This window comes from Aureobasidium pullulans (assembly GCF_000721785.1).
Source record: "Aureobasidium pullulans EXF-150 unplaced genomic scaffold scaffold_20, whole genome shotgun sequence".
Classification (NCBI taxonomy): domain Eukaryota; kingdom Fungi; phylum Ascomycota; class Dothideomycetes; order Dothideales; family Saccotheciaceae; genus Aureobasidium; species Aureobasidium pullulans.
Genome location: NW_021941040.1, coordinates 352,555 through 373,565, shown reverse-complemented (window position 1 = coordinate 373,565; position 21,011 = coordinate 352,555). Strand labels below are relative to the sequence as shown.

Here is a 21,011-nt window from a genome sequence, read left to right as displayed (position 1 = left end):
CGGCCACAGCTCCTCAAACGCCCATTGCTGAAAATTTTCAATTGACTGAGCCAAATCTCGACCCCTGGATGTGGGAGGTTGCGACTCCTATGACGACCGGCATGTATTCTCGACGACCAAGCCACCATAGCGACCCAGGATTTTCGACGCAATCTTTTTCTCAAGACGGTCCCACCCAGATCTCATTTCCTGATACCCTCTCAAGAACAGTTTCAGATGCCATCACGACTCCAAGGACAGACTTATCATACACACCCGGACAGTCTTCATCTCCTCCAGCAGGATCCTCTTCAAGAAACAGGCACATAATACGATGTTACGACCATGGATGCAACGGCAGAACTTTCTCTTCAATCAGTAATCTTCGACGACACCAACGCGAACGTGCAGGTCAGAGTGCTGTCTGCTTTTGCCCACGCTGCGGTGCTCCTTTCTACAGGCGATGGACCAGAGATCATCATGTTATGCGAATGAGTTGTTTGAGGGTACCACGCTGGAGTGGCTGGTCACAGAATCAAAACACCTAGACGACTTACCACCCTGAATGAATCACAGCACATACTCACATACCGTGTTGACTTGCCATGTTCGGATCAACGTGCCTTCTTCCGGAGCACTGATCCGAGGAATATGATGTCTCTCGTGCGTAAGACTCTTCTCAACAAGATCTTTGGATGCTGCATGAAATGCTAAGACCAACCAACTCAAACAAAACTCCTTGGCTTTCTCCTTTCGTAAAGAAGGTCTAGACACGGGTGTCCAAGGGGAGACAAGAACAGAAATATGGGGCTTCCTGAAATGTCAAGATCGAGTTCTATAGCCGAGGAGCCGATCTTTTCTGAGTGTTTCAGGATCAGGAAAGTTTTTGATCTTCGAAATGTTGAAGATCATCAGACTCGAAACCATGAAACTCGGCAAACTCTTGGTCAGAGTTTGTCAAACCATTCACCGTCATTCACATTGGACAATATGCAGATTACACATCACGATGTCATATATGAATACAAGTCATGTCCTCTCCGAAAATCAAGCCGATGAACAAAGACCCATCATACATCAACACCACAACTAATTGCGTAAACCCAACCCCGAACGCGTATTGGACCCCTTCAGTGTCAAAACAGACACGTGGGTTATGTTGTCTACAAAGCTTGTCTTCCAAACCTACAATGCCGTAATCCCGTAGCCAGGAATTTCAAGGGTCCACGAAGATCTCTTTCGGCTGTTCTTGCCCCTGATTTCCTTTAGAACCGGCAAGGTCAGACCTTCCAACTTTCTTTGCTTGAATGATGTTTCTATCCATCCAAACCGGCGGTTTCTAACAGCCTATACATCCCCTGTCAAACTTGCTTTCCCATATCAATGGAGCCGAAGAAGATCATTATGAAGCTTATACCATGCTTTTGGGGAAACTTTGCTACAGTTCGTTGGAATTTTCGGGGGTCTTCGGGGACCTTTTTCCATCCATTAAGAAAAAGAGTATAATAATCTTTTTTCCGTAGCACGAAAAAGTCATAAAAAAGAGTCTTCTGACTCGCTGAGTTTGGAGAAACTGCCTGCGACATGTGCATGTACTAAGGCTGAGAGCGACCCTGGAAGTTGGAAGTTGGGATGGGGAGGATTGAGTAAGCGGGACTTGTTTTCTACAAGACGCTAGTATTGTGGCTGAGCAGTTGTACTGTACTAGTCTAATATCTGATCTTATGGGGATCTTTGATATCGATGGTGCTGTTGATAATGATGATCTCGGATCTTGGGGAACATCGTCGGTGAGAAATCCGATCTTCCATGGGTAGTTTATATCCGCGGTCATTGCTACTTGTTGTCTCAGAGCTGTGTTGTGGCTGAGTGGGCTAGTCTGATGTACTAAAGATCCCCCTCAATGACCTAGATGAGTGAAACAGCTCTGACAGAGAGACGCTGGGTGAATTGCGCTTTGTAAGCAGCTCATACTATTACGTTTGCATCTGTACATGAATTGTCTTCGCGGCCACGCTGAAGATGACCTGAGATCTCTGCTTTCTTACAACGCCAATCAAGCTTCCACCTTCTTATCCTCCTTCTTCTCCGGCCAAGTGGTCCTTCTCTTCGCTCTAACGAACAAATTCATCGGCCTGATCAGTTGGAAACTAGGATCATATTCCACCTCCTCTTCTGATGCTTTCGTAAACTCATAGCGGTAGATCAATTCACTCAACACCACTCTGACTTCCTGGAGAGCAAAGTTGAAACCGATGCACATTCTAGGACCCGCTGCAAAGGGTACATAAGAGCCCTTGGGTCTGTTTTTTGCTGCATCCGAGGACCAGCGGTCGGGGTTGAATTTATGGGGGTCATCCCAGACGGAGGGGTTGTTGTGGATATGGTGGATTGCGACGATCATCACTGAATCTTTGGGTACTTTGTAGCCACCGGGGAGGATGGTATCGCTGAGTGCTGTGCGGCCGGGTTGATAAGATGGGTTATGCAAACGTTGTGTTTCCTTGATGTAATTGTCTAGGAAAGGCAAAGCATTGGCGAGATCGGGTGTCCAGGTTGTTCTATCGTGGACGCCGTAGTCGATGAGTTCTTGGAGAAGTCGCCCTTGGTTTCCGGGGTATTGGACTAGGCCGAAAACGAGCCATGAAAGCAATGAAGCTGTGGTAACGAAACCGGCACCGACGGCGACGAGGGTGGCGGGAGTTCTGTATTTTTCGGGCATTTTGTTACCGTCTGGGTCGATGGCTCGGGCTAGGTAATCGGCAATGCAATCGGCTTTGAGTGCGGCTTCGGCGATGGGTAGGTCTTCTGCGCCGTCCTTCTTTGCGTTCTCCATGGCCTCGCCGATGAGCTGTCCGAGTCTATTCTTAGTATCCTTGAGCTGCTTAGGCTCACCGAATGGTAGATGGCTGTACCAGTCTCCTCGTGTTGAAATCTTCTTGTTCAGCTCCAGATTGACACCAACCTTGACGACCAATTCGTGGAGGGGAGCATCAACGCTATCGAAATGGTGGAGATCAATGCCCAATGCCAGCTTGCCGATAGCAGTTGAGCCCATCTTGAACATGTATTGGTAGACATTCCATGCTTCCTCCTTTTCATCAAGCTCGTCGAACACCTTGAAGGAAAGTTCTGCAGTCTCTTGCATTTGTGGTGTGTAGTGACGTACTGCTTTGGGCGATAAAGCAGGTGCCAGGTACTTGTGCACTACACTCCAAGCCTCAGTGTTAGAGTCCGACAGGAAAACACCAGCCATGGGCTCCTTGATTTGGTAGAGGGGGTGATCTTTGTTGATTATCTTGGCCCAGTAATCTCCTTCGGCAAAGCAGATGGATGCAATTTCAGGCGAATTTGTGTAATATGTTGTTCTTCCCATATCTGTGGTCTGGAAAATGGAGCCATATTGTTCGAACAATCTTTGATGATTACCGAGATGGTCGGGGTAGACTTCAAAGTACGATCCAGCGATGGGCAGTCCTTTTGGACCGGGTACTTCTCTGACAGCATGGCCATCTACTGTGAGGGCGATGGGTGACTTGGCTTCTTCAACGTCGGCGAGGTCTTCTAATTGTGTCTCTCCTGACTGGAATGCAATGCCTGTATTTGTTAGTCTAATGCACGTTACTTGGAGACGATGCTGTAATTACCAGCAGGAACAGCTACTCCGAAATACTGTCCAACATCCTCCTTGAGAGTATCAATGTCGTGGGTAAAGTCGACTTCGATCCCTTGTGCTGTGGAAGGATCCTCTCCAAGTAAGAAGAAAGATTTGATAGTCATGGCGAATGATAGTAAAGAATTGTTAGTACCAAAAACGAGTGGCTTGCTCCGATACCTTATATCAATCTTCAAGCAACCCAGAATGGGCGTTCTTTAGCGAAGATTGGTCAAGTCAAACCATGAGGAAGGAGCAACTCCTCTTGCGACGTCATCCCTCACAAATTTGGAATGAACAACAACGCAACGATGTTATCGCGAAGCTACGTGTTGAACTGGCCGCGGCTTCCAATGTTGTCTGCCCGAAGGATCCGATGCCTCGGTCGGTCTACCATCGCAGCAAACCCACAGCAACCCGCAATATCCGCATTGAACAGATGCTGGGGATACTTGCATCGCCCCAGAATACAACAAATCTGCTCGATATGAGTGGACAAAAAATGGTCAACGATCTGAGAAACCCGTTGTCGGAAAAGTTGCGAAACTCTAACTCGCGAACAACTCCAACGGTGCCGAGGTCCCTGACGGGGCGACCTCACCGTGCCTGAATATTGTTCAACAACAAGCACGAAACAAGGCGTCGCAAGCCATGCTAAGCAATAAACACTTGTTCTTTGGTAATCGCAAGCGGTTTTGAGGCATTCAACATCTCTCCAGTGTCGCTTGTGGCAAACTCAATATTCCAATTTGTCAATGAAGGCGAGCTTCACCGAAGGAGCCTACTCCGACGCGATGAGGTCAGTCGGTTGCTTCGGCATCATCAAAGTGTATTATCTTTAGTTGATGTTGTAAATATTCTGGAACGCCCACGTACCTTGTCCAGATACAACACCTCGTCACCGTCAAAGCTCTCATCTTGATCAACGATGTCGGAAACAACCAAGGAAGTCACGGCTGAAGAAGTCGCAAAGCACAACAAGAAGGATGACATCTGGATCATTGTCCATGGCAAGGGTGCGAATCCCTACACTCTTTGGTTGAGGTTCCATGCTGACTCTCGATGCAGTCTACGACGTGACAAAGTATACCGAGGACCATCCAGGAGGCGCTCCATCCTTGTATGAGGTTGCCGGGCAGGATGCAACCGCCACTTTCGAGGACGTTGGCCACTCGGCTGATGCCCGTGAAACCATGGGACAATACCTGATCGGTAAACTCGAAGGCGCAGAGGAAGAAAGTGTCGAAGCGAAGCCCAAGGAGCTACCACTCTTGGTGAGGGCAGCACAAAACAAGAAGGGAAACTCTCGATCATCCTCTGAAAAGCTCGTTCGTCGTCTTCTTGAGGGAGCCATCGGAGGCGGAGGTATATTCCTTCTATACGAGCTGATCGCCCGGTCGCCGATGGTCGGATGGCTGCATCATCAGCACGGTGGATTCTGGAAGGGCATGTTGATTGCCTCTGCTGCGAGTTTCTCAGCTTCAGCTGCAGTGCTGCTCTGGATCAGTCGCCACTTCCAACAACAGCATACCTTAGCCTCTTGGCCAGCACACTACAAACCGAAGACGGTTGCAAAGCCCATCACTCAAGCTACCGGTTTCCTCAAGCCTCAGGAGTACCAGACTCTGCCTTTGGTCAAGAAGGACAAATTGTCGAAGAACACCTACCGATTCGTCTTCAAACTTCCCAAGACGGACAGCATTCTCGGTCTTCCCATTGGTCAACATCTAAGCATCCGTGGCAATGTGGACGGAAAGAGTGTTTCACGTTCATATACTCCTGTCTCGAACAACTCGGATGCCGGAGAGCTCAGACTTGTCATAAAGTGCTACCCAGATGGCCAGCTCACGGGCGGTTATCTCGAGGATCTGAGTGTTGGTGATGAGGTCGAGTTCCGAGGCCCAAAAGGTGCCATGAAGTACGGTCGTGGTCTTGCGGATGAGATTGGTATGGTTGCTGGTGGTACCGGTATCACACCAATGTATCAAATCATCCGTGCCATCTGCGAGAACCCACGAGACAAGACAAAGGTCACTCTTCTCTACGGAAGTGTGTCAGAGGAGGACATTCTGCTGCGCGACGAGCTTGACAAGTTTGCTGCAAAGTACCCAGAGAACTTCAAAGTCGTCTACGTTTTGAGCAAGCCTAGCGATGAGTGGAAGGGTCCGAAAGGTTACATCGACAAGGAGATGTGCCAGAACGAGTTGCCAGGGCCCAAGGGCAAGAGCAAGATCCTGCTTTGTGGGCCTCCGCCATTGATCAACAGCATGAAAGACGGGCTTTCTGAGCTTGGATTTGAGAAGCCCGGTGCGGTCTCCAGATTGACCGACCAAGTATTCTGCTTTTGATAAGGGTCAAAGTGCCCGTGAAATTGCTGGCGGCATAGAGGATATATGATGTAGATACTAGAAACTTGTTCTGAATGAATAAACACTGAACCAAACAGATGCCTTCATGCTTGCTGCCATAGAAATAGCAAACCGAACACGCACGGTGATGCTCCGAGGACTGTCACGGTCGCTCACAGTGAGAGCATCGTGTTGTTTTCGATTGTGATCAGATACGGAGATCCTCATCCGGCGCTTGTTGTATCCTACAGTCGCGGAGTCTTCCAAGAGTCATGTTGTCGCACTCGGTGCGGTAAAGTTTGATTCGTGGGTTGCATGTGTTTGCGTTCAGGAGGGAGCTCTCGCAAGGTAATGACGTCGGTGCCGCTTGGCCCGAGGAGATCCGTGCGCACGAACTCCGACCTCCAACGGTCCCTTTCCTCTACAGATCTCATCTTCACATGCTCGAGATAACCTCGGCTATACATTCAAGAATTGTTGAGGCCAGAATATCGAAGCTTGCAACATGTTGTTCCAAATTGCAATCCCAGAGAAGCCGTACGCCGAAGGGTGACGAATGCAAGCGTCGGCGACAGATATCGAATCGCCTCGGGTCATCACAAGGATAAACCTCAAGGGTCCTGACACAACGGTTGCAGGCGCGTCATCGCTCCTGCTATATATACAGAGGCTTGTCGCTATGAGGTAGGCTTTGACCATTGTATCATTATATTCGAGTGTGTTTCTTGGACATCCCTCGACCTTACCTATCGATAGTATTAATAATCTCCCTCAAGATGGCAGAGCTTTCAATCGAAGCTATCAAAGGCCGCCCTGTCGCTGTACTTGGCGGCGGTGTTCTAGGTCGACGAATTGCATGCACATGGGCTGCTGCCGGTTGGACGGTCCATGTGCGAGACCCGTCTTCCGAACAGCGCAATGCTGCCATCCACTACGTCGAACAGAACGTCGCCTCGTACGCAAAAACAATCTCATGCTCGACACCTGGTAAAGCCATAGCTTTCGAAGACCTGGGACCCGCCGTCGAAGATGCCTGGACCGTCATTGAAGCTGTCCCTGAGAAGTTGCAGCTCAAGATCGACACCTTCGCCGACCTCGCAAAAATGACAAAGAAGGACTGCCTCTTGGCTAGCAACTCGAGCAGTTACAAGAGTGGAGAGATGCTGGAAAAGGTCGACGACGAGGCAAAGCGACGAGTCCTGAACACCCACTACATGATGCCGCCGGACAACAGAATCGTTGAACTCATGACTGATGGCTTCACCGATGAGAACGTCTTCCCCTTCTACGTCGAGAGACTGAAGGAGTGTGGTATGAGCCCCATTGTCGCCAGAAGGGAAAGCACGGGATTCGTCTTCAACCGCATCTGGGCCGCCATCAAGCGTGAATGTCTTACCGTCCTCAGTGAGGGTGTTAGCACACCTGAGGAGCTGGACCGCGTCTGGGTCGAGATGTTCTCTGGAGCCAAGGCTGGTCCCTGCGCCATGATGGATGCAGTTGGTCTCGACACAGTCGTTTTCATTGAAGAGCATTACGTCAAGGAGCGTGGGCTGCCGACCAAGGATACTGTCGACTACCTGCAGAAGAACTTCATCGACAATGGAAAGCTAGGTGGCAAGAGCGGAAAAGGTGGTCTATACCCCGCCGGCTACACTACCAAATCGAGCGAGGAGGAGTCAAGTCATCACGACAATTTGCACTCGCCAACATTGTACTACCTCGACCTGGGCATGAATGCTACAAAGGACCCTATGCATGCCGGAAAGATTGTCGCACAATCAGCATCAGGAACAGAAGCCAAGACGCTGGTCTCCGGTTTGACCCTACCCGATGGTCTTGACATCTCAGTCAAGGACAACCGCATCTACTGGACAAACATGGGCGTTCCATCTGAAAACGACGGAAGCATCCAATCCTGTAAGCTTGATGGTTCTGACATCAAGGAGATTGTTAAGAAGGGTGACGTGCATACTCCGAAGCAACTCATCGTGGATCAGGAGAACAACAAGCTCTACTTCTGCGATCGTGAGGGTCTGCGAGTCATGAGATGCAATCTCGACGGACGCGAGCAGGAGACGCTGGTCCAAAGAGGTGATTGGAACGTCAAGGAAGAATCTCAAGACAACATGAGATGGTGTGTTGGTATCTCTGTCGACACCCAAAGAGGCTACTTTTACTGGACACAGAAGGGTACCAGCAAGGGCGGCAAGGGTAGAATCTACAGAGCAAAGATCGACACGCCCTCTGGCCAGAACGCATCATCCAGATCCGATATCGAGACTATCCTGAATGGCCTGCCAGAACCGATCGATCTCGAGATTGACATGGAAGCGGGCAAGCTATACTGGACCGACCGTGGCGACCCGCCTTTCGGTAACACAATCAACAGCATCAGCGTTGAGAATCTCAGTCACGCTGAAGATGCAAGCGACAACCCAAAGTACGACATCCTGGCCCGCAACATGCATGAAGCCATCGGCCTCAAGCTTGACAAAAGAAACCAGCACATTTACGCAACAGACATGGGTGGCTTCGTGTACAGATTCGACATGGATGGCCAGAACAAGAAGAGAGTCGTTGATTCAGAAGAGAGATCATTCTCCGGAATCACTCTGGCACATGTTTGATCAAGCTGATCTAGTAAGACGTTGATAGAATAATATATCACCTAAAAAGACTCAAACATACAACTCCCTCCGCAAAAGATGCCTATGCACACCTTGTATCATCACCTGGATATACTCAGTAGACGTAAACCCCTCATCAATTCTCCTCTCGGTCGCAAAGTCAAATGTATGCAAACAGAAATACGGAAATGTCGCATCCACCTTTTCGATACCCCGCTTGATGATTGTCATTTGTTTTGACATTGCCTTGTTTTGAATGGCTGCAAAGAACCAGGTTGCCAGTTGCAAGGGAATGGTTTGAGATGTCCATTTGTACCAATAGTAGCGCCAATCTCTAGGACCCGTGTAGGCCCAGAAGGGTTTACGGATGGACTTGACGTTGGCGAAGTAGTCAAGACCTATCCTGCGGAAGTCGGGGGTGGAGATGCTGTCTTTGAGTCCAGCAACACAATGGACGATTTTGAAAGAGCCCTTGGTAGTGGAGGTTTGCCGATCTTTGGAGTATACTGCTAATTGCGACTCTTCGATTATACGACTGGCGACAAAATCGACTGGGACGACGTCGAAACTTGCGGTCGGGTCGCCTTCGATGACATGAAGGAAGCCAGAACCGAAGAGAGAGACGAAGCCGCCCATTGCGGCGTACGAGTCAATATAGCCCGGGAAGGGATATTCCTGGGCTGCGCTGATGATGCTGGGCCGAACGATGGTGACTGGGACGTTTCCGTACTCCTCAAACAGCAAGTGCTCAGACAGACATTTGGTGACTGTATACGTATTCGCATGCCCAGAAGACGCCAACAACTCAGCTTCATCAATCAACCCCTTCTGGATTAAATAATGCAATTGCGATGGGGACATATTCAGAGGCATTGGCGCCAATGCCTCAGCAATCGTTCCTTCCTGACAAGTGGAAACATATGCCGTGGACGTATCGACCAATTGCCTCAGATTCGGACATTTCCTCGCCAACTCGAGGATGTTCATCGAAGTATCCACATTCGACCTTGAGGCCTCTTGCAAGGGCAGATCGAAATCAATGGAAGCGGCGCAATGGATGATATGCGTGACTCTCCGAGCCAAGTCTGCATAAACATCCCGCTGTAGTCCCAAATCAGGAGTGCACAAATCGCCCTCGATGACTTGGACAAGATCCTGCCATGTATCCTCGAGTTTGGAGAAACAGATCGCTTTGGTCGTGCGAGTGAAGCGTTCTGCAGCGGATCTATCTTTGGAGGGACGGATGAGAAGGAGGATTTTGTGGTCGGGTAGGAGATTTTGGAGTTGTCGTCTGCAGAGTTCTTGCACGACGACTTTGCCGAGCAAGCCGGTGAAGCCTGTGACTAAGACGCAAGGTGTTTGGTCTGACATGACGAGTGATGAAGAATGTTCAATGATGGAAGGCAGGATAGATTCGGGAAGGCAGGTGTTTGCCAGACAGAGAAGGTAGTTTAATGGACAAGATGATCGGTTCCTGGCAGAGGAAGAAGGTGATTGAAATGGTACAATAACCCGGATGAAGCCACGGCAGTTGATAATTGGTCGATAATTCTCCGGCCTTGCGCAATCATCCAGCACAGCCTTTCTGACCTGCATGTGCGGTATCAATTGTAGCATTGGGGTGGTTACCTTCGGACTCAAGTCCTACGAGAAGCCTGTGCAACATTCCTCCGCCACGGGAGGCCTGAAGATAGGCCAACCCCGCCAACCATCTCACTGGTCCAAGCAGACGGCTAGATCCAGGGTCGAGATCATCTTCCCTTCCGGAATAGATTGCGGCTGGATCCTTCTTGCTTGCCTGCTTTATTCATGCAAGGAGGACCCCACATTTCAGACTACCATTGACTAGATATAGTGCTCTAGCGAAGATCGCATGCAACGACAACACATCGCCCAAGCATATCAGAGTGTTGCAATGCATCCACGAGGAGAGCGGGTTGGATTTTTCTTGTTCGCCGAACATTCCAAGCGATGGATATGCTGACGGCAGACTACCGAAGATGCATGAGTGAGTGGAGAAAAGGCTCGCCTCTTGACCGGTCAAGATGGATTCAATTCATCCGGATACGACATGAAGATGTAAGAGTGTTGGTGTCATGCTTGGCCGGTCGCGATTACTCGACCGGACGATTGATAAATCCAAGCAAATTTCGTTCCTGGATTGCGGTTTGTCAAACACTCACCATGGAGCTCTCAAAGAACATGCCGACGGAGACTCAGCTTCTCAAAAACAAGATCTCGGAGATACTGTACTGGCCAAAGAGGATCGACTGGATCAATGTCATCTTCCTCATTGCGTTGCCAGTGTGGGCAGCATACCAAGCTTTGTACACACCTCTACGACTCAACACCTTCCTGTTATCGGTGTTCTTCTACTCCTTTACAGGAATCAGTGTCACGGCTGGATATCACAGACTGTGGTCTCACACTTCTTACTCCGCATCATGGCCTCTCCGCCTGACATTCGCACTCGGGGGTGCTGCAGCATTCCAACACTCGATCAGATGGTGGGCAACGAAGCACCGTGCCCATCATCGCTTCACAGACACGAGCAAAGATCCATATGCCGCTCATCTAGGATTCTGGCATGCTCATATGGGTTGGCTCGTCTTTAAGCAAGATCAGAAAATCATCGGCCGCGTCAACGTATACGACCTAGATCAAGTAAGTAAGCCCTTCGATGACAACAAGCACAACCCACTGACCTCATCGCAAGGACAGAATTGTAATGTGGCAACACAAGTACCTTCTTCCACTCCAGCTACTCCTTGGCTATATGCTTCCCATCAGCATCGCCCACTACTGCTGGAATGACATCCGCGGCGGTCTCATCTACGCCTCCGTCCTCCGCATCTTTCTCGCCCACCAAGCAACCTTTTTTGTAAACTCACTCGCCCATTACATTGGCGACAAACCCTTTGACGATCGCCATACTCCTTGCGATTCGCTGATTACCGCCCTCTTCACTTTCGGCGAAGGATATCACAATTTCCACCATACCTTCCCTAACGACTTTAGGAACGCGATTGAATGGTGGCAGTATGATCCATGTAAGTGGTTGATTTCTGGATGGAAGTCGGCAGGTTTGGCCTGGGATCTGAAGAGTTTCCAATACGGAGAGATTGAAAAGAGAAGGGTACAGCAGGCGAGAAAGATGCTGGACAAGAGGGCAGGGGTGCTGGATTGGGGTGTACCAATTGAGACATTACCAGTCATTGAGTGGAGTGAATTTTTGAGGTTGGCGAAAGACGAAGGGAGGTCTTTGGTGGTCATTGCGGGTGTGGTGCATGACGTTGAGGAATTCCTGGATGAGCATCCTGGAGGAAAATTTTTCGTCAAGTCGGCGATCGGAAAGGATGCGACAGCCACATTCAATGGAGGTGTGTACTCGCATAGCCTTACAGCCACCAACTTGTTAGCGACGATGCGAGTCGCTGTCATCAGAGGTGGTGGCGAGGTCGAGAGCTTCAAGTGATCGACTCAGAAGCGATAGAAAGGAGCGGATGATTTGACGTCTGATGTTAATGCGATATGTTTTCCTTTCTCGTATGAAGCTGTACAGCATTTCTCCTGTTCATGAACCTCCACGTGTAAGCATCTTTTGTTTTGATGGCAGAAAATCTGCTTCGGTCAATAGCAAGTCTCATGATCTCCCACCAATCGGTGCTTCGATGCTTAAGCTAGAGGCTTCGTGTTTGGTCGCCGAATTCTGTCTTAATCGAGCAGCCTGACCAAACTAGAAGAGGCATGCGCTTGCCTGCTCGGTTGATTGTAAATGGTTGGGCGGCAACACAACATCTGCGAGTGGCTCGTCTGTCGCTTTTCATCTAACAATTCATCTGTATCCCGCGCGTTGTGCTCCGGCCAGATGTCCAGACTCTAGCCCATGCCGGCAGTATCCCAAAATCATCGCGCCAAACCCCGTTGAGGCCGGCACTTCAACATTCGACTATCTTAACACCTCGTGGTCATCATATAGCAAGCAAGCGGTCAACACGAAGGATTACAGGACGGCAGCTTACGAGATGAAGTTGGAAGGAAGGAAGGAAGCAGCAAAGTCTCCGCCTGCATGCTGCATGCAGCTTGGCAATCCCAGCCGCACTTTCATGCAGTGCAGCAGCACCAATCATCATTCCTCCGATTGCGAGCTATAAAGCAGGAGAAACACAGGTTCGTCTGCATGACTCTGTCGAGATTGCTGCATGTCTTGACCGGTTGTCTGTGTTCACAGTTCTATGTTCAACCGGCTGTTAGAAGGGTATGGATAAAGGCGGTAAGTGATCGCCTCGGCATTTCGGAAAAATGCAACCCGAGCATATCCACACATCGTCACAACTCACGAGTAAAACCAAACAAAATACACAGTCAGATGAGAACAACATTCATCAAAGTCATGATAAACTATCCAGCCCCACCATTCCATCCCTTCTCTCTCTCTCTCTCTCTCACTCCTCCCTACATCCCACCAGTCCAAGGCCCACCAGCCGCATACCCCCCACCCACACCCCTATACCCAGCCGGCTGCGCACCACCCTGCCTAATAGCTTCCTCCTTACTCCCCAGCCTCTTGGCAAGTTTTTCCATAATAGCTCTATCCTCATCCGTCTGCTCATGCGGTTTGAACGGATTTTCGAATCTGCTTTTCTTCTTTTCCTTTTCCTTGACACCTTCACCACCCGCAGAATTGGTAAGTAGACCAGCTTGGTCTTGAGGATTGGAAGAGGATTTATTCCTTCTCAAGAACCCGAAACGTGATGAAGAGGAAGTGGATTGGTGGATGGGGTTTCCGGTGTCGGTGGTGGATTGGGTGAATATACTTGATACTTCTGGGTCGAGTTGTTTTTGAGAAGTAGTGTATTGGTCTTCATGTTGTGTTGATGATATTGCTTCGTTATCTGCATGTGCTTGTGCGGCTGTCGCTTTGTTCTGCTCTACCATGTCGAAGAGAGATTGTTTGCCTGGTCGAGGTAGGGTGGGCATTGTTGTATGATTGTCGTTGCTTGATAGCTTTGATTGTTGCTTGTGTTTATTGATGCTTTGAGCTTTGAATTTGCTTGTTGGGAAATTCACTGAGAAAAGGCAAGAGTGGTGTTGATGAAGTGTCGTCTCGGAAGTCAGGCACAGGCATGCAGGTCAGCTGCTCCGGTGCCTTGAACCAAAGAAACGGTGATCACCCCAGAGTTCAGCTGCGCCACTGACAAAAGGACCCTCGTTTCTCCGCAAAGGAATGCTTCAACACGACAAGCCTCTTGCATTGTTACGGCCGTGGGAACAAAGACACTGGAGACAGTAGGGCTGAGCAATTGAAATATGTCGTCATGTTCTTCATCAAAGTCCAATCCTATCCAGTCAATCACCAAAAAACTCCCATCCAGACACAGCCCGATCCAAAAAGAACTCCTTGTGCTAAGCCTCCCATATGCGATAAAAACAGACATGAACAATAGATAACCCGGCAAGGTATCAATATCAACGACCCTTGCGTCCGGTAGCAACGAGCCTCATCCTCAACTCTCTGATGGTTTCATCCCAGCCCACGAAGCCTTGTCCTCTGACCCGCTTGCCAACGAATTCGGACATGTTCTTTTCGTTGTAAGGTTCACCATACACGACTTTGGCATCAACGTCAATCTCGTTCTTGATATCCAAGTCCTCTGCCTCTGGGTCGGATAGAGTGGCTGTCAATTGGACGCCCACCTTGACCTTCGTCTCAACCTTAGGAAGCAGGACCGAAATATCAACAGCAAGACGCTCATCGCTAAGGATACTGACATTGACCATCTGCTCGAGAGTCAGACGACGGACTTGCTCGGCTATGAGCGATGCCGTGTCCCATCCTCTCTGTACAAAACCGAGCAATTGCTTCAATGAGATAGTGTTTTGATCCAGGCACTGAAGTTGCGCACGCATGAGTTGGAGGAAGAAGCGTTGTTCGGTGGTCAACGTAGCGGGAGTAATATGTGTGAGGGAGATGGGCGAATTCATAGGGGTTGTTGCTGGCGATGATGCGTTGACCTTGAAAGAGGTAGTGTTGAAATAGAGCTGAAGAGTGTTTTTGTAGGTCATGGTGAGATTGGCGCCTGAGGCTGAAGCGACTGCCCAGCCTGTTTGCTTCTCAAGCTGAGCTACTGATGCTGAGACTTTGTTAGCACGGTTCAAAATCCTGAATTCGTTTCATAGACATACCCTTGAGTGATTGCACTTCTTCCACAGTGAAACCACGACATGACTCCTTGACACGCTCAGCCTCTTGAATGGCAGCCAGACTCTCGGCTTTGCCTTCTTCGTAAGCTTCAGCGAGATTGTCTTGCTCATCAATATCACGCTGGAGGTCAGCCAGCATGCGCTTGCGCTCTTCAATCTGCTCATCCACTTCTACAAGACGAGCACGAGAAGCGCGCAACTCCTCCTTCTCTTCTTCGGAAGTAGCAGCAGCAGCTTGCTCCAGTTGTTCGGCCTCTTTCAATAGATCTTCGTAGTGTTGGAGGAGATCAGGCAATTCAGAATCAAGCGACTCTTGCTTTCGTCCCAAAATCTCGGCATCGGCTTCGAGGCCAGTCTTGATCCTGTTCAGACCATCCAGAAGACCGTCCAGAAGCTTGCTGCGCCAGTCGTACCAGATCTCCTTACTTCTCATTCTCGCATTCGTCTTGGCATCTCTCATGTTGATATCCAGCTGAGCCTTGCGATCAGGCGTAGCGTCCATATAAGCCTGGAAGAATGGTGGAGGTTCCTCATAAACCTCAGCTTCCAGTGTCTTGAGGAAAGACTTGCCTTCGGAGATGTAGCGCTTAAGTTCACGGCAGGCATGCTGGAAGAGGTCAAGCATTGGCATTGTGCACGCACCTGCCACAACAGCTCCTTCAAGGTCAATGTTCTGGTCTTCTCTGTCAGCTCCATGTGGCTCACTAGGTGTAGGAGCGACAGTGTGTCTACGCTTGGATGCAGTCAAATCCATGAATTTGATGCCCGCAAGGTCAAGGAACTCATTCAATTGTACCTTCTTTGCTGGAGGCCCAGTCTTGGGAGCAGCAAAGATGTTCTTGGCAGCTTCGAGATCGAGAAGCCCGGGTGCATTCTTGTTCTGAACGATGAACGGTGTAGACAGTTTTGGTGTAGCAATCTTTCTTGGGGTCATTGCCTTCTTCGCCGGAGACTTCTTGGGAGTCAAAGCTCGCAGACGCTTCAACGGGCTGGTGCCGGTCTCCTTGCTCGGTGTTGACAAGAATTTGATTGAGTCTGCAAACGTACTGCGAGGCTCTTCGTGGTATTGCTTCTGTTGTTCAGGTGTGGCCGCGAACTTGACCGGCGAGCTGCGCAATTGCTTCTCGAGGGAGGGTGATGTTGGATTTAGTTCCTCGAGGTCGATTTGCTTGGGTGTGGCAGCAGCTGGGCTGCGTATCGGGGATCCAGCCATGGAGATTGCAGGATGATGGTGCACTGGTGATGGTGCAGCAGGTGTTTGCGTAATTTGCGGTGTAGTAGTTGCCTCGGTGGTTTTCGATGTATCTGCGGTGGAGTGCTCGTGTTGTTGTTCCTGTTCTTTTGCCTGCTCCTGCTCGGGTTGTGGAACAGGCAGGGCAGGGTAGCTAACTTCGCCCATTGGTTCGTCATGGACTTCTTGTTCGGGCACAAGAGACGCCTCCTTGGTGGATTGATCAATCTGCATCTCTTCTGCTGACTCTTCCGTTTCTGCTGGTCTCGAAGGAGTATGAATGGCCTCTTCTGCGTGCTCGTCTCGTTGAGGGTGAACAGTTGCGAGGCTAATCCTTGCACTTCGACGAGTCGAGACAGGACTCTTCCGTGACGAGGACTTCGAAACCGAGCTCTTCATGGCAGATGGTGGGGTACGTGCCACTAATGGTGAGCTTTTATGTACAGAGGCTGGCTTCTGAGCCGAGCCATTTTGCTTGACCGAGATGGGGCTTGTTTGAGCTAATGGTGTGTGCTGAACAGACTCGGTAACCTTGTGGGCGAAGTGAGGGCTTTTTGTTGCTGATACGGGTGTCTTACGCGCAGACGAAGGTGTCTTTTGCGCAGATGCAGGGGTCTTATGCGGTGATGAAGGGATTTTCTGGGCAGACAGTGGAGTCTTTTGCACAGATGCAGGAGTCTGTTGTGCCGACGGAATCTTCTGCGCGGATGAAGGGCTCTTGCGAGCTGAAGCCGGGCTTCTACGTGGAGAAGCGAAAACAGCAGGACTGAGGAAACCAAGGCTCGGAGTAGGCTCTTTCGACGCAGACTTGCGAGCAGAGCTTTTCCTTGAGCCGGCAGAGTCTTTGACTGCTGAGCCTGGAGCCTGCTTCTCGAACAAAGGGGTCAAGAGCTTTTTGGCCGTGAGATCTCTAGTCTCCTTGAAGCGATCTTGATCCTTGGGAGTCGTCGGTATCTCGGTTCTCACGGGTGAAGGAGACTTGCGAGGCGTGGCTGGACGCTCGATGGCTGTGGCTGCGTGTTGCTTCAAGATGTTTCCTACAACAGCAGTGAATTCCATTGACATGTCCTCGTTCTCCTCTCCATCATCTTCCTCGATAATTGAGGGTTCCCGAGGAGATTTGGTTTGTTGCTGCTGTTTGATACCACCAACTGCCATGGTGAAGTCCATAGTCTGCTCATCCATGATAGATGATGCACCAGAAGATCGGCGGCTGCGTGAACTCAGACGTCTGTCCTTCTTGACGGGAGATTGCTGTCTCTGCTGGATGGCACCAACTGCCACTGTCAAGTCCATAGTGCCATCACCAAGAGATTGGCGTGATGAAGACGAGCGTCTGCGTTTCGCATCGCGTGCTTGTGCCACTGTGCGTCTTGTGGGTTCCTCGAAAACGGGGTTCTTGATCGAAGGAGAAGCCACATCCTCTGTTGCGAAACTCTCGAAGCGTCTCTTGAGAGCACTGCGGGGTGGCTGAGCTTGAGGGTTCCACTGGTGGATCTTTCCAACTGCCTGTGTCAAGTCCATCGTCTCATCTCCGAATGACACGGTTCGTTCAGGAGATTGCTGGTACAGGTGTTGATGAGTCTGAATAATGCGACCAACTGGTCTTGTCATATCCATAGTCATATCGCGTGTCTCGTCCTCCTCCACTTCCTGTGCTTGTGGATGCGATTGGTTGGCAGTCCAGATGGTCCCCATGGGTTTGGTCATATCCATTGTCATGTCGCCTTCATCTTCTGTCTCTTCTTGATCCTCTTGAGGTTGCTGTTGAGGTATGATGCGGCCTACCGCGCGTGTCATGTCCATGCTCATATCGTCGTCTCCTTCTTCCTCATCGTCTTCCCCAGGCTGGGGTCCAGGGCGGAATACTGAATCGAAGGGGTTGTTGTTCTCTTGGTCTTCGGCAGCAAAATGCTGACCTTGAGCCCACGGCTTAAAGGCATTTGTGATTTCGTCACCAGCCATTTCCATAGACATGTCGCCGTACTCATCGAAATCGATGCCACGGGTGCCAGCTTGATCAGAAGCTTGTCGCAAAGCAGCGTCCAGGCGTGCGCTGGAACCAGTGCTGTCTCCAGATTGTTCTGAGAGCAGAGTATTGTCGCCTTGATCCAGACTCATGGCAGTGCTATCACCATCATCTTCGGACTCGACATCCTCTTCAACGTCGCTACTAGCTTCGACATTGCTACTGCCACTGACTGGGGAGGAAGAGTAGTCGTCCAGGTCGTTGAAGTTCATGGGAGGTATGGCAGAGCTTCGACGGCGCTTTTGCTGGTGAGCATCGCGTTGATGTTCCGGCGAGTCTGGTAGGTCGTCTTCGTCTTCGTCGGCTTGTTCAGGAGGGGTAGACGGGGGATCTGAGTCGAATTGTTGTTGAGCTCGTGCATGGTCTGACGAGTTAGATGAGGCCGTGGCGTCGCGCATGTATTCGATGACATCCCAGGTGTGAAGGGTCGCTTCGGGAGCGAAAGAGACTCTGCGGTTTGCAAGAGATTTGCGACGAGCTTCTCGCCTCTTGGCTTCATCTTCCTTGGAGGGGAGGATAGACTTGACTGCCGACGCAGCGACTGACTGTGAGAGAGCATGTTAGTACATGTGAAGATGGAGACATGTGTCAGTCAGGTCGCGCCGTCATGCGACAATGATTGAGGGACTTTTGTTGACCATTGGGCGCGTCACTTACATCAAGACCACCGGGTCCAATGCTCTTACTGCGCGACTTCTTAGGTGAGGGCGACTTGCCAAAACCGAGACGCAGCGGCGACTGGTTCTCTTTGTCGTCCAACTCAATCATGGTTGTGTTGTGGTCGGCGCATCTGCAAAGGAAGAAGGTTGGTCGGAGTGGGAGACGCCAGGGTGACGCGATTACCTGACTGGATGCAGAAACATATCAACAAACAACGGCGCCGCTCGGGGAAGGTACGCCGAGCGGAGGAGTGCCAAGCTGGAAAAGCCGAGAGCGCACAAATGGCAGGCACGGGAGTTGCCGTGAGAAATTCGCACCTTCCGGGCGTCGATTTGCTAGGCGGCTTTGTGGAATTTGCTTCCTGAGCTGCGACGACATTTGACGACACCCATCCCACGGTTTTCGACTTCTATACCGACAATCAATCAACATGGCCACCGAACTTGCCGTCCAGAGCGAGCGCGCTTACCAGAAGCAGCCTCACATCTTCCAGAACGCCAAGAAGGTCCGCAAGACCGCCCGCGCTGGCAAGAACGGCCGCAGATGGTACAAGGACGTCGGTCTGGGTTTCAAGACCCCCAAGACCGCCATTGACGGCACCTACATCGACAAGAAGTGCCCCTTCGTCGGCGAGGTCTCAATCCGCGGCCGTATCCTGACCGGAACCGTCATCTCCACCAAGATGCACCGCACTCTCGTCATCCGCCGCGAGTACCTTCACTTCGTCCCCAAGTACGCCCGTTACGAGCGCCGCCACAAGAACCTCGCCGCACACGTCTCGCCCGCTTTCCGTGTCGAGGAGGGTGACCAGGTCACCGTTGGCCAATGCAGACCTCTCTCCAAGACTGTGAGAAGACCCTCCCTCCACCTCTTCCCTCGCCTGGGAAGAGCATACCAGCAGAAACATCTACTAATACAATCTCGTGCAGGTCCGCTTCAACGTCCTCCGTGTCCTTCCCCGCACCGGCAAGGCCGTCAAGCAGTTCTCCAAGTTCTAAACTGCTCGCGCACTCAACAATCATGGTCATTTACGGGAGTCTTCTCTGGGATGGGGCAGCAATCAAGGCGACAGGAAGTGCAGCGTAGTCCTTTTTCTGCAGCCTTAAAAAAGCAAAATGCCTTTGTCGCATCATCTTTTTTTCCTACCAAAATACCATCACAACCCCCAACTCGAACGCCTAGCCCGACACTGTCAAAAGAAGGAAAAAATTATGGCTTTTTACGATACTTGCAGGAAGGGTTGTTTCTTTGTTCTCGGCCAGAAGGGTTATGGACATGCGCTGTGTCGTAAAAAGTCAATGCCACACACGTTGAAACATGATGCCGTCCTTCTTCTTTTCTTTCTGCCCATGTGTCTGTCTTGCAAGAACGCGCCTACTGACTCTAGGTCCGATGAACACACCACGAAAGCAGCCACCTCTCAATCCCGACCGATGCGACACCCTGCGATGCGCAACAGCTTCACCATCCAGGACGCGCATTCGAGCTTGGATTCAGTATCAGGCCTTCAGCCACTGCAAGATCATTAGGAAGGACACCCACAAAATACGCAGCGCATCGGTTGGAGGACTCTGCTTTATCAGCATCCTCGCTCGCCCACATTCCCACGCGACAAGACTGGCTACGACTCAATCCGCAACCTGTCTATGCCCTGTGAACTGCTACTAAACGTACCGAATCTATCTAGCTGTTCTTGACCTCCAAATTCGCATAAAACCCAATCAGTGCTTTCGTAGACATCCATATGTAAGTCCGACCAACAATGCCCTTCCGGACCAACAACGATACCGTCTGTTACCACCAAGAAACCGCCGTCACCGCTTGACATCTTCAGGCTTTCTATTCTATCTCCATCTTGCTCTTTATCACCTCCTGCACTTGAATGTCCGTCACCTTCTGCCTTCTCTTGGTCTCTGTCACAATCTTCGTCATGGCTTTGCGAGCAGGATTCTGTTTGTCTGCGAGTCTCATGATCACAACATGTTATTGGTCCTCACTACACTCGAAGGCGGCACGTCCCCCAACTTCCGCCACACAACCCAGTCAACTCTTCCGCTCTCTCTATTCCATGTTGCCGCGGCACTTGCTTGTGAGGTTCGAGTCATATCGCACGGTTGCATGGTCGTCGTTTCAGCATCACATTGGTCGAACGCTCGAACAGTATCTCGTCTCCGCCACATTTCTCGAGTTGTAGCCATAGTCTTCTCAATATCCTTCCCTCCTTCCCTCCCAACCATCTTTCCATCTCATTCTCGAATGTTTTCTCTCTCATCTTGAC

General features: G+C 50.5%; 11 protein-coding genes across 11 annotated transcripts; 5 read left to right on the top strand and 6 right to left on the bottom strand.

Annotated features, from left to right (window-relative positions):
* Positions 1-311: 311 nt before the first annotated feature.
* On the top strand, positions 312-500 carry M438DRAFT_255055 (uncharacterized protein; the record flags this gene model as incomplete). The annotated part of the gene is made up of 1 exon (XM_029899703.1): positions 312-500. A coding segment is annotated over one exon (189 nt), but the record flags the coding sequence as incomplete, so codon positions are not given.
* Positions 501-1,227: 727 nt separating this feature from the next.
* On the bottom strand, positions 1,228-1,898 carry M438DRAFT_99281 (uncharacterized protein). Its single transcript, XM_029910459.1, has one exon. The coding sequence runs from the start codon at positions 1,811-1,813 to the stop codon at positions 1,418-1,420; it is 396 nt and encodes a 131-aa protein (XP_029757407.1). The 5' UTR covers positions 1,814-1,898; the 3' UTR covers positions 1,228-1,417.
* Positions 1,899-2,035: 137 nt separating this feature from the next.
* On the bottom strand, positions 2,036-3,759 carry M438DRAFT_358246 (cytochrome P450; the record flags this gene model as incomplete). The annotated part of the gene is made up of 2 exons (XM_029907247.1): positions 2,036-3,576; positions 3,627-3,759. The coding sequence occupies 2 exons, from the start codon at positions 3,757-3,759 to the stop codon at positions 2,036-2,038; spliced, it is 1,674 nt and encodes a 557-aa protein (XP_029757406.1).
* Positions 3,760-4,518: 759 nt separating this feature from the next.
* On the top strand, positions 4,519-6,073 carry M438DRAFT_324978 (cytochrome b5 reductase-like protein). Its single transcript, XM_029903074.1, has 2 exons — positions 4,519-4,650; positions 4,703-6,073. Exons 1-2 carry the CDS (start codon positions 4,563-4,565, stop codon positions 5,980-5,982), a joined length of 1,368 nt encoding a protein of 455 aa, XP_029757405.1. The 5' UTR covers positions 4,519-4,562; the 3' UTR covers positions 5,983-6,073.
* A 622-nt stretch (positions 6,074-6,695) lies between these two features.
* Positions 6,696-8,678, top strand: M438DRAFT_348309 (3-hydroxyacyl-CoA dehydrogenase-like protein). Its single transcript, XM_029906114.1, has one exon. It carries the CDS (start codon positions 6,759-6,761, stop codon positions 8,607-8,609), a length of 1,851 nt encoding a protein of 616 aa, XP_029757404.1. The 5' UTR covers positions 6,696-6,758; the 3' UTR covers positions 8,610-8,678.
* Positions 8,679-9,000: 322 nt separating this feature from the next.
* M438DRAFT_408219 (uncharacterized protein) lies at positions 9,001-9,980 on the bottom strand (the record flags this gene model as incomplete). The annotated part of the gene is made up of 2 exons (XM_029909944.1): positions 9,001-9,036; positions 9,117-9,980. 2 exons carry the CDS (start codon positions 9,978-9,980, stop codon positions 9,001-9,003), a joined length of 900 nt encoding a protein of 299 aa, XP_029757403.1.
* Positions 9,981-10,793: 813 nt separating this feature from the next.
* Positions 10,794-12,084, top strand: M438DRAFT_368100 (uncharacterized protein; the record flags this gene model as incomplete). Its single annotated transcript, XM_029908017.1, has 2 exons — positions 10,794-11,273; positions 11,326-12,084. The coding sequence occupies 2 exons, from the start codon at positions 10,794-10,796 to the stop codon at positions 12,082-12,084; spliced, it is 1,239 nt and encodes a 412-aa protein (XP_029757402.1).
* A 980-nt stretch (positions 12,085-13,064) lies between these two features.
* On the bottom strand, positions 13,065-13,893 carry M438DRAFT_384929 (uncharacterized protein; the record flags this gene model as incomplete). Its single annotated transcript, XM_029908961.1, has 1 exon — positions 13,065-13,893. Exon 1 carries the CDS (start codon positions 13,587-13,589, stop codon positions 13,065-13,067), a length of 525 nt encoding a protein of 174 aa, XP_029757401.1. The 5' UTR covers positions 13,590-13,893.
* Positions 13,894-14,078: 185 nt separating this feature from the next.
* Positions 14,079-18,841, bottom strand: M438DRAFT_376993 (Spc7-domain-containing protein; the record flags this gene model as incomplete). The annotated part of the gene is made up of 3 exons (XM_029908702.1): positions 14,079-14,743; positions 14,796-18,618; positions 18,731-18,841. The coding sequence occupies 3 exons, from the start codon at positions 18,839-18,841 to the stop codon at positions 14,079-14,081; spliced, it is 4,599 nt and encodes a 1,532-aa protein (XP_029757400.1).
* A 298-nt stretch (positions 18,842-19,139) lies between these two features.
* On the top strand, positions 19,140-19,960 carry M438DRAFT_348307 (putative 40S ribosomal protein S11-B). Its single transcript, XM_029906113.1, has 2 exons — positions 19,140-19,580; positions 19,663-19,960. The coding sequence occupies exons 1-2, from the start codon at positions 19,164-19,166 to the stop codon at positions 19,729-19,731; spliced, it is 486 nt and encodes a 161-aa protein (XP_029757399.1). The 5' UTR covers positions 19,140-19,163; the 3' UTR covers positions 19,732-19,960.
* Positions 19,751-21,011, bottom strand: M438DRAFT_408214 (uncharacterized protein). The gene is made up of 4 exons (XM_029909943.1): positions 20,731-21,011; positions 20,408-20,699; positions 20,043-20,219; positions 19,751-20,013 (listed from the first exon to the last, which is right to left on the bottom strand). The coding sequence occupies exons 1-4, from the start codon at positions 20,968-20,970 to the stop codon at positions 19,943-19,945; spliced, it is 780 nt and encodes a 259-aa protein (XP_029757398.1). The 5' UTR covers positions 20,971-21,011; the 3' UTR covers positions 19,751-19,942.